This window comes from Haliotis cracherodii, unplaced genomic scaffold (assembly GCF_022045235.1).
Source record: "Haliotis cracherodii isolate W230 unplaced genomic scaffold, xgHalCrac1.p SCAF_5, whole genome shotgun sequence".
Classification (NCBI taxonomy): Eukaryota; Metazoa; Mollusca; class Gastropoda; order Lepetellida; family Haliotidae; genus Haliotis; species Haliotis cracherodii.
Genome location: NW_027266308.1, coordinates 38,070,639 through 38,083,862, shown reverse-complemented (window position 1 = coordinate 38,083,862; position 13,224 = coordinate 38,070,639). Strand labels below are relative to the sequence as shown.

General features: G+C 44.4%; 1 protein-coding gene across 1 annotated transcript in view; it reads right to left on the bottom strand.

Moving 5' to 3' along the window:
- The window catches only part of LOC139443078 (cysteine-rich motor neuron 1 protein-like), a 93,831-nt gene extending 87,807 nt beyond the window's left edge, over positions 1-6,024 (bottom strand). Inside the window, exon 1 of the mRNA XM_071224010.1 lies at positions 5,299-6,024. Coding sequence (XP_071080111.1) covers positions 5,299-5,635 — 337 coding nt within the window. The 5' untranslated portion in view covers positions 5,636-6,024. The remainder of the gene's footprint in view (positions 1-5,298) is intronic.
- Positions 6,025-13,224: the final 7,200 nt, after the last annotated feature.

Here is a 13,224-nt window from a genome sequence, read left to right as displayed (position 1 = left end):
TCATGACACCAACACTAAGGCAGTGTATGACAGCAACACTAAGGCAGTGTATGACACCAGCACTCATGACACCAACACTAAGGCAGTGTATGACACCAACACTAAGGCAGTGTATGACACCAACACTAAGGCAGTGTATGACACCAGCACTAAGGCAGTGTATGACACCAACACTAAGGCAGTGTATGACACCAGCACCCATGACAGCAACTCTAAGGCAGTGTATGACACCAACACTAAGGCAGTGTATGACAGCAACACTAAGGCAGTGTATGACACCAGCACTCATGACACCAACACTAAGGCAGTGTATGACACCAACACTAAGGCAGTGTATGACACCAACACTAAGGCAGTGTATGACACCAGCACTAAGGCAGTGTATGACACCAACACTAAGGCAGTGTATGACACCAGCACCCATGACAGCAACTCTAAGGCAGTGTATGATTCTAAAACTAAGGCAGTGTATGACACCAGCACTCGTGACACCAATACTAATGCAGTGTATGACACCAACACTAAGGCAGTATATGACACCAACACTAAGGCAGCGTATGACACCAGCACCCATGACAGCAACTCTAAGGGAGTGTATGATTCTAAAACTAAGGCAGTGTATGACACCGGCACTCGTGACACCAATACTTATGCAGTGTATGACACCAACACTAAGGCAGTGTATGACACCAACACTAAGGCAGTGTATGACACCAACACTAAGGCAGTGTATGACATCAACACTAAGAAAGTCTACAACACCAACACTAAAACATCACAATTTAGGTAGGATCATCGCCATGTGTTGTGGCTGTTAGGTACCACCTGCAGGTTTATTGACTAGTTACGTCCCTCTTCAGGCATCTACAGCACAGGCAAACAGCTTTCCCCTCTCTCCCGAATGTATTTCTCACATAAATCACCAAGTTCTCATCCAAACCAGAGCTCTCTCAAACTTAAATATTTGATCACCAGTTCCCAGTGGTCCCCAAGAGCCTTCAACCACCAGCCGACCCACAATGAGGTAATAAGGATTAAATTCGGAAAAGGGGCAAAGTGAAATACTGCACATACCACAGTTTATCCTTAAAGCCAATTTTGATGATAATATTACCCAATCCATCATCACATGAAATCCATCAAGTAGGTCTTGATAGAAGGAGGTCCTGACAGACAGAGGCTGTTCAGAAGCTAAGCAAATATCTGCACAATTCTAACCCAGTCACCTCCCCATCAACCTCCACTGCTACCCAGGGTGCACAAGTAGCTACCTGTGTTTACACCTGTTGTAATTAGCAGGTGAAGATACCAGACACAGCTGATTTCACAACATACACACCTGTGTAAAGCATCAGATAACAATGTCACACTAATACATCAATTTTCACTCAATGCCTCCACAAACAGGTCCCGCCAACACATATGTTCACCACATTTTTATGTACATAAGTTTACTTTTGCTCTGAAAGAAGATGCTATTGAAAATGATTGAATAGAAAATACCACTTGATAGAGAAAACAAGCCCATCTCACCGGGTGTATCAGCCCTTTGAAAAATAAGAATGAGCTAACAGAATGACTGAAAGAGATGGTACAAACAGCACATACCAGCCCCTAACTCATACTAAAGCTTCATCAAAATATCCAACGAATTTCTGTCAGTACATTCGTCTCAAACATCTACTCAATAATGTTCTCAGAGGGTGAAAAACTTTCAATAGTTCACCTTGGCGTCTGATTACTTTAATAAACCATATCTCATAGTATTCCATCTTCCCACACAAACAAATCATAGTATCTGAATGTTTGAATATTTATGTGTCAACATGCACTCAATACTATACTGTGGAGGTTGCTGAATTTCGCAACCAATTCCTGTAGAAAATTGACACCTTTACAGTGTGATAATAATAATAACAGGTCTCTCAGCAACATCAGCCATTTGACATAAATGAGAAAAAAATATTAAACCACAATTAAAAGGGGGTAGTTTATGTCAAAGAAAACGCATTTATTACCAAGAAACATAAAACTATCATATACTATATTCCTTCACACGCGTCTTGAAAACCAAGTACGCAAACTGCAATAAACTCCCCTGAAACGAGTCTATTGCTGGAACTGTCAATCAAGCCTTGTATGTGTATTACTGATAGCATAGCATACGGAACTCTGTGACACATTAACGACATAATGACAGATAGCAGACAGAGTCGAACCCCTTGTGTCAAAAAAGCTTAGTACTTTTCTGTCCATATCAAGCCTTTTTCTACCGTTTCTAGCCAAGAGACGTACGCAATATCATATCAGAAAGTTTTTAATCGGTTTGAACCGATAGGACACGGGCAAATCAGGGATGTTCCAAGCCTCCAGCTGGCCTTAAAGGGGCTGGGATTTTAGCGATCCCTGGATGTGTCACAGCCGCCTCATTCATGTCAAACGGATAAAAGAAGAAAAGTGCCATTTCAATACGAAAAAGGTTGGAATTGCTTCACTACAAACATGTCATTTCCATTTGAAAACCACGCGTATTTATTTATCAATCAGCATAATGCTAACAAAATACGGTTTATAGACATGACATTTATTGTGTGTGAGCTGTACCGCCAGTTCGTTTAAGGATACATTAAAACTACTATATATGGTCTGGGCTCCGCAAAATTGCAAAAACACGGACACTTTGTGAGTTGATGCGTGATATAAGCCATATCCATGTAGAGAGGCCGTAAAACACACAGGCGAAACACGACCTCACATTGGGCGATTGCATAACAGGCATGCCGCACTTCTGAAATATTCCATAAGAGTGTTTCTTAATGTCTCGCTGCTGCTATCGTATTTACTATTGTGAATAGCCAAATGTCAATCAGCACCCACAAGGCAAGAATGTAAAAAAAAAATCACAGACGCGACAAATTTACGTTGACTGACTCCTTGATTGATGGTCCTCCGTTAATCGCCAGATAACGAGAAACGGTGATCGGACTGTCCATGAACGGAGTTTGTAGTTTCTAATGTCTCTATCTGTCGCAAATGGTAATGATAATATTCAAATGAGGGAACCAAGAACAAACGAACTAAATCATGGTCGAGAGAGTCTTGCTGAGCAGGGACGCGACAAAAGCCTAACAAGGCACTGTTAGAATAGGAAACCGCCTTGTGATCTGCCCACGGCTGGCGAGCTCTGCTGTAATACGTGGTGAAGCAAACACTCCAGACTTGTGATCAATCACCAGAAGATAGCCTCATTGTGCCCTAATCGCTAAATGAAGACATTGTCGACTCAAGACAATAAGAAAACCGACCGTCCCTGGGTGGTATCCCATGCAAATCTTCCCCCACCCCATCCCTCGGTCGTCAGTCTCGCTTCCTACTCTCCCTCCTCACACTGAAAACTCACTCTCGCGCAACCGCTTCACGCGTGCATTTCATGGACACTTACGTAGATGTCAACGTTCCCTTCGAATATCAATAATCTTAATGACGACATTCGTACAAGAACATCCTTTGAAAATGGTTTGACGTCCTTGTTTACGACCCTTTAATATTTGGCTAACGTCTGGGTTAACTCGAACTTTGTGTTCCTTAAATCTAACATTTTTTTAAACTATGAACTGAAATTTACATATTCAAGTAATAAATGTCACAAAGGGCAGATCCAACATTAAAGCGTCGCTGACATTCCGTGTGCTAATATTCAAAACGTGATGTAACATAAATATGAAACTATTTGAATTATTTCACATTCCATGCATAGTAACAAGACAATTGAGATATACGATCCCTGACCGTTATATTATGAGTCGGTTTCAAATTTTCCTGCCCTATGATAAATTAATGACGCCGTTGACTATATCAGATCACTTGTTTGCAACAAGTCCACATGCACACACTGGCAATCAGACATCGCCTGGCTAATAAATAAATAACGATCTTCACAGGAAATTCACTACGGAAGCTCGACACACCTGGTTAGATTCAATGGGAACACCTTTGTCTTTACTAAATTACTCGCACACTGTCGAGATTCCTGAGGCAGATGGCAAGCGTATGCCTTCATATTATCAATTTCCGAGATGTTTTTGACACGACGAGACGAAATGCCCTGTCGCGTCTCCTTTCCTCGCATCAGTGACCATCACATCGACAGAGGCAGGTCGGACATTTAAAGAGTTAAGTCAAGTCAACCGGCTGCATCAACCTTGCGTCTACAACACTACGTTTATTTAAAAAAAAATGCATGGCTCTCCACCAAACGTTTGAATGACATCGCGCGTAAGAACCTGGCCATGCGCCAAGGCATGCCACTGTTAAGGTCTCCCCTTGTGGCGAACATACGACGTCGGTTTTTCCCCATGCCTCCCTTCAAATAACGAAGAACCCCCTCCCTCGTTTCTCACCATCCCACGAGACCTAATCCGACAATATCTAACTAAACAACAGCGTCGAGCCACCAGATCATGTACGTTCAAAGCGCCATACTACTTGCGGTACCCTTTCAGTTGCATATCTCCACCGTTTTCTCTCATATTCGTGTTTGATATGCAAGGGGTCTACCGTTCAGGTGACCAACCATCCCCTAATGCAACACCACACCGCTAAACACTACCCCATCTCCGTTTATTTTTGTTGCCACCCCCCATCCTCGGTCCCCGTGTGTTTATTATTGTTTACATCTGACTGTATATAAGCGAGACGATGTTTTAGCCTGACCAGGTGCTATGCACACCTCAGGTGTGGACTGTGATAAATAGGACATCGAATATCTTTGTCTTCGCACTAGATCGTGCTCGCCTTATAACACCGTCTTGTATAGATCGCTGTGTGGGAGGTTGCAGTTGTATCGTGCCGACGCTATCAACACAGATATACCCCTCATTGAAACACGCTACAGGACCTGTTTACCGTGCTTATCAATGTCGTATAAAATACTGAACACTCACAACAAGTCAATGAAATCGAACAGAATTAGGGTCGTTGATGAAATATGCAAACTATTTCATATGGATAGACCCAAATTGACAAACAGGGTTATTGGTGGCGACAGCTGCGGGTCAAACATTCCAAGCAATGTGGACCTGTCTGTATGTCACCCGAGTATTGCATTACATAAGCTGTCGCCTCTACAAAACACGGCAATTCAAACTTTATTGTAGGTGTAGTTGTATTGATCCTCTGCCAATACAGGCCAACTCACGCAACAAGTGTAGAAATGTGAAAAGTTTTACATTATGTTATACAGTGCAATGGCCTGTTGGGTAATATACTGTTAGGTATGTATACCGTCGTATCACCTACCTCTACAAATACCATCCTCCTGTCCTGATATAGCCTGGCCCACAGCGGGGGATATAAAACACTTTAGTCCGGGGCCACATTTGCCGAAAATACCATACTTGCCCCCACAAGTTTCGTTGAGGGCCCGAGCACACTCCTGGCAGCACCCGCAAATATCAGTAACGACCCCCGCGTGGCACTGGTCCCGAGGGACGGGCGGGCACAGGTCTGGGTGACATATCCTACAGTTGATGGCCCTAGTGGGTCCCGGGGTGCACAAGAGAGTGACCACCACAATCAGACACAGCAGGAGTCTGCTAGACGTCCCGACACCGATCCCGTAGGCCTGACGTCGCATGCCTAGCTCACTCCCACATTGAGTTAGTAATTCCACGTCTTCTCCCTGTGTCAGTTGGCCTCCCTATGTTCCGATAGTCGGCGACTTAGAGAAATGAGCATTTTACAACGGTGCGACATCACGAGTAACCGCTGCACTACAGCGCTTATCTTGAAAACAAACACTCGCCAAACTCCGTATGTCGGCCGAGTAGCGGGCTCGCTCGATCTCGTGTGGTAAGGAGTTCATTTCCGGTGTGAAATCTACAAGTCATCCGGGTACTGGCTGCCTCACGACCCAGGCTGTGCTGCCGAGGGGGGTAAGGGGACTGCAGGTTGAGAGAAAGGTACAGAACGTCCCTGAGACCCGAGAGAAGAGGGCGAGCGCTCAGCGCGGCCCAGCACACACCTGAATGGAGGTAGCAGAAAAGCTGTCTGTCAGTCAACCCTTCAGCTTGCGTGACCTGGATAGTTGGCCAACATTATCCCGTGCTCTCTGCCCGCAGTGAGCCTGTGAGAGAGAGAGTCAATTGAGGCAGGTGGGGAGACCCTGTTTCACTGAACAGGGACTTCAACACTCCACAGGAACACACCAGCACTGCTAGGCACCTCTCCGGGACCACAGAACACCCCTTGCACAAGTCGCGACAACGCGAATACCACATACCTGAATTAGCTAGTTATGTCCATTAATCAACTCTTGACAATTCTATTATCATGTGTCCCGTGAATGATTTACACATACAATGTCATTGTATCATATTGGACTTAACTCTCCGTGAAACAGCCCCGAGTCGCCACGAACCTTACACCATAGATCATGGACAGTATATCTTGAGATACTGTCTCTGCTTGGTATAATGTATTCTGCGTAAAAAGGTCTTTAAGTATTTAACTTCTCTGCGGAACTTCCTTTGTTTCATATAGAATCTTCCTTGACATTCTGGCGAAGAGCTGCGGCTGTATGTTGATGGCAGTGATATTTCGGGACTGGCTGATAAAGTTTCATTTTTATGTTTAGATAAAAGTAAAACGCATTCTGTGGTCAGTAGTCATCCGAAGAGTTCTCCTCACATATAACATGGTCAAGTTACAAATCTCCACACAGACAATAATTCGGTAGCTCCTACAATCAATATATGCCTACGTTAATTGATTCTTAAATGTGTGGATTTTGTTTGTGCGTATCACAGTTTGAATGTCTATTTGAGTTTTCCTACAAACAGTGTGTTTGTTTTGTTGCATTGATAAACCTTCACACTCCCATACCGATGAGATCGCTACCACATTCAATGCTCAGGTTGGAGCGAGAAGTTCAAGGCGGGCACTCTACCGCTGAACACGACCGCCCTTCTCAAAAGGTGTTGCAATCTGCGTTGTGGGCAAATTGAATGAATTACGTCGTTGATATTATTAGATATGACAGAGTTAGCAAAACGTACATTGATGTGTCAGATACTTACTTAGTTTCTCTTTCTTACATTTTGCGACCTATTCAGACGAAAATAGAACATACAAATTTAATAATATCTTATATACTTATGACATCTTTGAAAATGATTAATGCAGAGACTCAATATGATCGCTTTAAGCATCCATTATTTGATAGAACGATTTTTCGCTAATGTTATAGCGTCACGTTAAGAAAACGATTAAGAAATGTAATAAGCAGTCGTGCAATAATGTTCGTCCGTTATAGAAATCACCACCACATAAACATAACATTATTTATACTGGAGGGGCGGTCGGGTAGCCTAGTGGTTAAAGCGTTCGCTCGTCACGCCGAAGACCCGGGTTCGATTCCCGACATGGGTACAATGTGTGAAGCCCATTTCTGGTGTACCCCGCCGTGATAATGCTTGAATATTGCTAAAAGCGGCGTAAAACCATACTCACTCACTCTTATACTGGACATGACCCGTGAAGATCCGGGGTAGAATAGGTCTTCAGCAACCCAAGCTTGCCCCGAAAGGCTATGCTTGTAAAAGGCGACAAACGGGATCGGTTGGCCAGGCTCGTTGACTTGGTTGATGCATGTCATCGTATCCCAATTACGTAGATCGGTGCTCATGATATGAATCGCTGGATTGGCTGGTCCAGACTCGATTATTTACAGACCGCCGTCATTTTGCTGGAATCTTGCTGAGTGCGGCGTCAAACAAACATGTCAAGTGGACGACTCGGTGACGTTCTTCCATTGTTAGCCTTGCATTCTGACCCGTGAAGATTAGAGTTAGAAATGATCTTCAGCAAGCCATGCTTGTAAGAGGCGACCAAAGGGTTCGGTTTGCGCAGCAGCACAAGGATTATCAGTATTAAAAGATAGCATTTGGTTTGTCGCAGATGCTTTATATGTTTTGCGGTTTTGTATTAGTTGCAAATCTTGCAATCAGTCAAAAGTATTACAGACCCAACTGATGAAGATGCTATCCGGAATCTGTACCAGGGCCCGTTCTACAAAGCGATCTTAGGGCTGAGGTGATCATAACTCCCATACCTTAACATAGACTTACGAGAGTCGTAGCGCTAAGGTTGTTTTGTACAACGGCACCCAGGGCCCGTTCTACAAAGCGTTCGTTGGATCGGGTGGTCAGGTTGGGTGACTTGGCTGATGCATGTCATCGTATCCCTGTTGCGTTGATCGATGACCATGATGTCAATCACTGGATTGCCTGTTCCAGACTTGAATATTTAAAGACCGATGGACCGCTGTCATGTAGCTGGAATATTGGTGTGTGGGAGTTAAACAACAAACTTGCATTCTACATATCACAGCATTTCTCGTTTCTCGTAAACAAAACTGTTATCCATCCATGGGTGATTAAACTAATAAGTTATTTTTAGTTCTGTTAAACCGCCCCATAACACTTGGAAGAATGCACGCATTAACGAACTGTTCTTTGGACAGAGGTAGCTGGTGTATGTTATGAATAATAAAACGATTCAATGTTCTTGGCAATCATTCAACCTGAATGAAAATGGGGAAAAAAAAGTTTGAGCCAAGGATTTCGCATCTTTTAATCATCAATGTATTTTAACGATGATTGTTTCGATTTGCTTTGTCCATTATGCGGGAGACTATTGTTGACTGAATGTTTGAAATAAAAATCAAACTTAATTTGATGATTTCTATTTGAATTCAAAGTAAAACATCAGCCTATATCTATACCTAATTTTTGTGTTTGTGTCGTTATCTATCGTGTAGTTGTCCGATTTTCGACCACAAACGTTGATACTATTTAATTTCGTTAATCCGACATAATCACATGCATGATGCAACCCAACCATGTCGGATTAATGGGACTTGACCGTTTATCCAACACGTCCTTCAATACAGCATCGCCCACCCTACAGAACCGAGGATACATTGACATCTGTGATGTTTTCATTTTGGGAGCCAATTTAAACTCCGCGATACCCTTGTAAGGCATATTGTTAACGAGCATATATTCAAGGTGTAGGTCTTATCTCCAGTCTGCCATACCGACGACATCCATTCATATCTCGACTGCACCAAAAATACTGACACCATCACATCCCTCTGAATACCAGCCTGCACTCACTGGCCGAACATAATACGATTTATTTACCACTCTCGATAACACGGAGTATTTATGTAGGTATGTGTGTATGTATAGACTATATGCAGATATCCGCGTACATGGCGACAGACCCTTTATCTCACTGTGGTACTTAGAGTTCAGATCGACATCTATATGGATCTCTTTTCCTTCTTGCCACAGCTCACGGGCACCGGAGCTTTTTGATGTTCCACGTGACAGGTGCGTTTGCTCGTGAAGCTCGTGCTTTATGCCCTGCCTCGTGGGTTTAATATGCGATATTTACCCCTGTAATTACCGAGACCAATAATGATAATATTCGCTGTATACAGGATGAAAGTCGACGGACTTATATCACCTCTTGACGTATGAGCGACGGAATTAGGAGGAACTTGTTTGTCTTGCCTTTAACTGTATCATCAGGGCTGTACCGAAGGTAGTGGCTTTAAATTCTTTGGGGCATGGATGGCCCTGTTTTCTGACTCTAAGGCGTCGCGATTAGCCGTGAAGGGATGCGTCCAGGGTCTGATAATCAGGGGTTCGAATCCCAAATTCGCCCTCACAATTATCTTTGAAGTTGTGTCTACACAAAACCCTTCACGCGAATTTCACCAATGGGGTCAAGTTAGACTTGCAAAAGTCTCTAATGCAATAATTATTAACATTTAAATCATAATTTCTGGAATATGTAAATAACGAAATTAAACAAGTTGTCCCTTTTACAGACTGGCGTCCTTAGATGTACTGTCCGCTTATGTAGACTTGCCTGTTATTAGGACAGAATTACTCGACACCCATGGATTTATCATTCATTACGGCCTTGAAGCAAGGCAAGGTCAATGTCGGCGACCTGCGTTCACTAATAGCTGATAATTATTGTTTAAAACGGAGTTAAACCCAAACCACTCGCTGAGTCCTGCACGAAGGCATTGGGGTCCTTGTGGAGATTGGTCAGGTTATGGCGTTCGCGTCATGGTTTTTCTCAGCCACAAGGTTGTCCGAGGTAAACGTGTTCTGAGTCTCATTTAGTCTTGATATAGGGCACAATAGATGCTTCTACCCAATGGCTGTTTTAAGAGCAAACTAATGCGGATCGGTCGGATGGTTGTAGGTGTGAATTGGTTGACACCGTAGCAGCAAGTTGTGTAAGCTTGACCCGGACCACTACTCAACCTTTAACAGGGATCTCTCTCTCTCTCTCTCTCTCTCTCTCTCTCTCTCTCTCTCTCTCTCTCTCTCTCTCTCTCTCTCTCTCTCTCTCTCTCTCTCTCTCTCTCTCTCTCTCTCTCTCTCTCTCTCCTCTCCTCTCTCTCTCTCTCTCTCTCTCTCTGTACTCATAGGATGCTTGGTCAGGACCTGACGCACGTCCAGCTTTATTTAATGATATAAAAAAGTAAACATATATGGTGTTGTCTCCCGACTCCCGTAAGAGTGTGATTGAACATATGACTCATTTTGTCGTCGCTTTGGGAGAGAAGTGGAGCTTGTCCACAACACACATTAAATTTTTCCACTCAGTGTCTCAACACAAACAGCCTCTGTTTAAACTATGCAATACCTATTGAGATAATCTGGAAATCTTCTAAAACTTCGCACACTTGCTCCCATGTTATTTTGTTTAATATTGCTTGAAATGAACCTAAACATGTGTCCGGAACAGCCGGAATCTCTACCGTACGCCAGCATCTTCAAACATACAGTCAGATTTATCCCAATCTGGACACACAAAATATCCTTATCAAATGTTGAGTAGTAGTTGGACCATTGATTATACATCCATTCGATCTCTCGGGCGCTCACTTACTCACTCAACCACTCACTCATCTACCCACTCGCCATTCACTCATCCACTCACTCACTCACTCACTCACTCACTCACCCGACCAAGCAGCCTACCACTCACTCACTCACTCACCCGACCAAGCAGCCTACCACTCACTCACTCACTCACCCGACCAAGCAACCTACCACCCACTCACTCACTCACCCGACCAAGCAACCTACCACTCACTCACTCACCCGACCAAGCAGCCTACCACTCACTCACTCACTCACCCGACCAAGCAACCTACCACTCACTCACTCACCCGACCAAGCAGCCTACCACTCACTCACTCACTCACTCACCCGACCAAACAGCCTACCACTCACTCATCCGACCAAGCAACCTACCACTCACTCACCCGACCAAGCAACCTACCACTCTCACTCACTCACTCACCCGTCCAAGCAGCCTACCACTCACTCACTCACTCACCCGACCAAGCAACCTACCACTCACTCACCCGTCCAAGCAACCTACCACTCACTCACCCGTCCAAGCAACCTACCACTCACTCACCCTGGCTTACTGTTCATCCTTTGCTTCTTCCTAGTGAGGTGGTTGTATAAGAACGGCAATAAAAGACATATTGATCACGATTCGGCAGATATATTCAACTTTCGTGATTAATTATTGTACACCCCAGGTAAAGGTAACGTGTTTAATTAGAGTTCATCAAAGTTCAACTGCGATTTGATTAACCGTCCTTGGCCCCATCACTGTCAGAGATAATAGATATTATCACGTGATACGAGTTTTTATGAAAATGAAGTGTGTCCGGCACAATATCATAGGTAATCTGACCAGGCCATGTATAGATCTCGCAGTCCAATAGCGGTCAATAGCCACGGCCGGCCCTAACTCTGTCAGCACAGCGAAAGGGAATGACCACATGCGCCCCAGGCAAGTATACGTGTAGAGCGCTGTAGTATGTTAGCCGGGCAAGTACATGTAGAGCGCTGTAGTATGTTAGCTGGGCAAGTACATGTAGAGCGCTGTAGTATGTTAGCCGGGCAAGTACATGTAGAGCTCTGTAGTATGTTAGCCGGGCAAGTACATGTAGAGCGCTGTAGTATGTTAGCTGGGCAAGTACATGTAGAGCGCTGTAGTATGTTAGCCGGGCAAGTACATGTAGAGCGCTGTAGTATGTTAGCCGGGCAAGTACATGTAGAGCGCTGTAGTATGTTAGCTGGGCAAGTACATGTAGAGCTCTGTCGTATGTTAGCTGGGCAAGTACATGTAGAGCGCTGTAGTATGTTTGCCGGGCAAGTACATGTAGAGCGCTGTAGTGTGTTAGCCGGGCAAGTACATGTAGAGCGCTGTAGTATGTTAGCCGGGCAAGTACATGTAGAGCTCTGTCGTATGTTAGCTGGGCAAGTACATGTAGAGCGCTGTAGTATGTTAGCCGGGCAAGTACATGTAGAGCGCTGTAGTATGTTAGCTGGGCAAGTACATGTAGAGCGCTGTAGTATGTTAGCTGGGCAAGTACATGTAGAGCGCTGTAGTATGTTAGCCGGGCAAGTACATGTAGAGCGCTGTAGTAAGTTAGCTGGGCAAGTACATGTAGAGCGCTGTAGTATGTTTACCGGGCAAGTACATGTAGAGCGCTGTAGTATGTTAGCTGGGCAAGTACATGTAGAGCGCTGTCGTATGTTTGCCGGGCAAGTACATGTAGAGCGCTGTAGTATGTTAGCTGGGCAAGTACATGTAGAGCGCTGTAGTATGTTAGCTGGGCAAGTACATATAGAGCTCTGTCGTATGTTAGCCGGGCAAGTACATGTAGAGCGCTGCAGTATGTTAGCTGGGCAAGTATATGTAGAGCGCTGTAGTATGTTAGCCGGGCAAGTACATGTAGAGCGCTGTAGTATGTTAGCTGGGCAAGTACATATAGAGCTCTGTCGTATGTTAGCCGGGCAAGTACATGTAGAGCTCTGTCGTATGTTTGCCGGGCAAGTACATGTAGAGCGCTGTAGTATGTTAGCCGGGCAAGTACATGTAGAGCTCTGTCGTATGTTTGCCGGGCAAGTACATGTAGAGCGTTGTAGTATGTTAGCCGGGCAAGTACATGTAGAGCGCTGCAGTATGTTAGCTGGGCAAGTATATGTAGAGCGCTGTAGTATGTTAGCCGGGCAAGTACATGTAGAGCGCTGTAGTATGTTAGCTGGGCAAGTACATATAGAGCTCTGTCGTATGTTAGCCGGGCAAGTACATGTAGAGCTCTGTCGTATG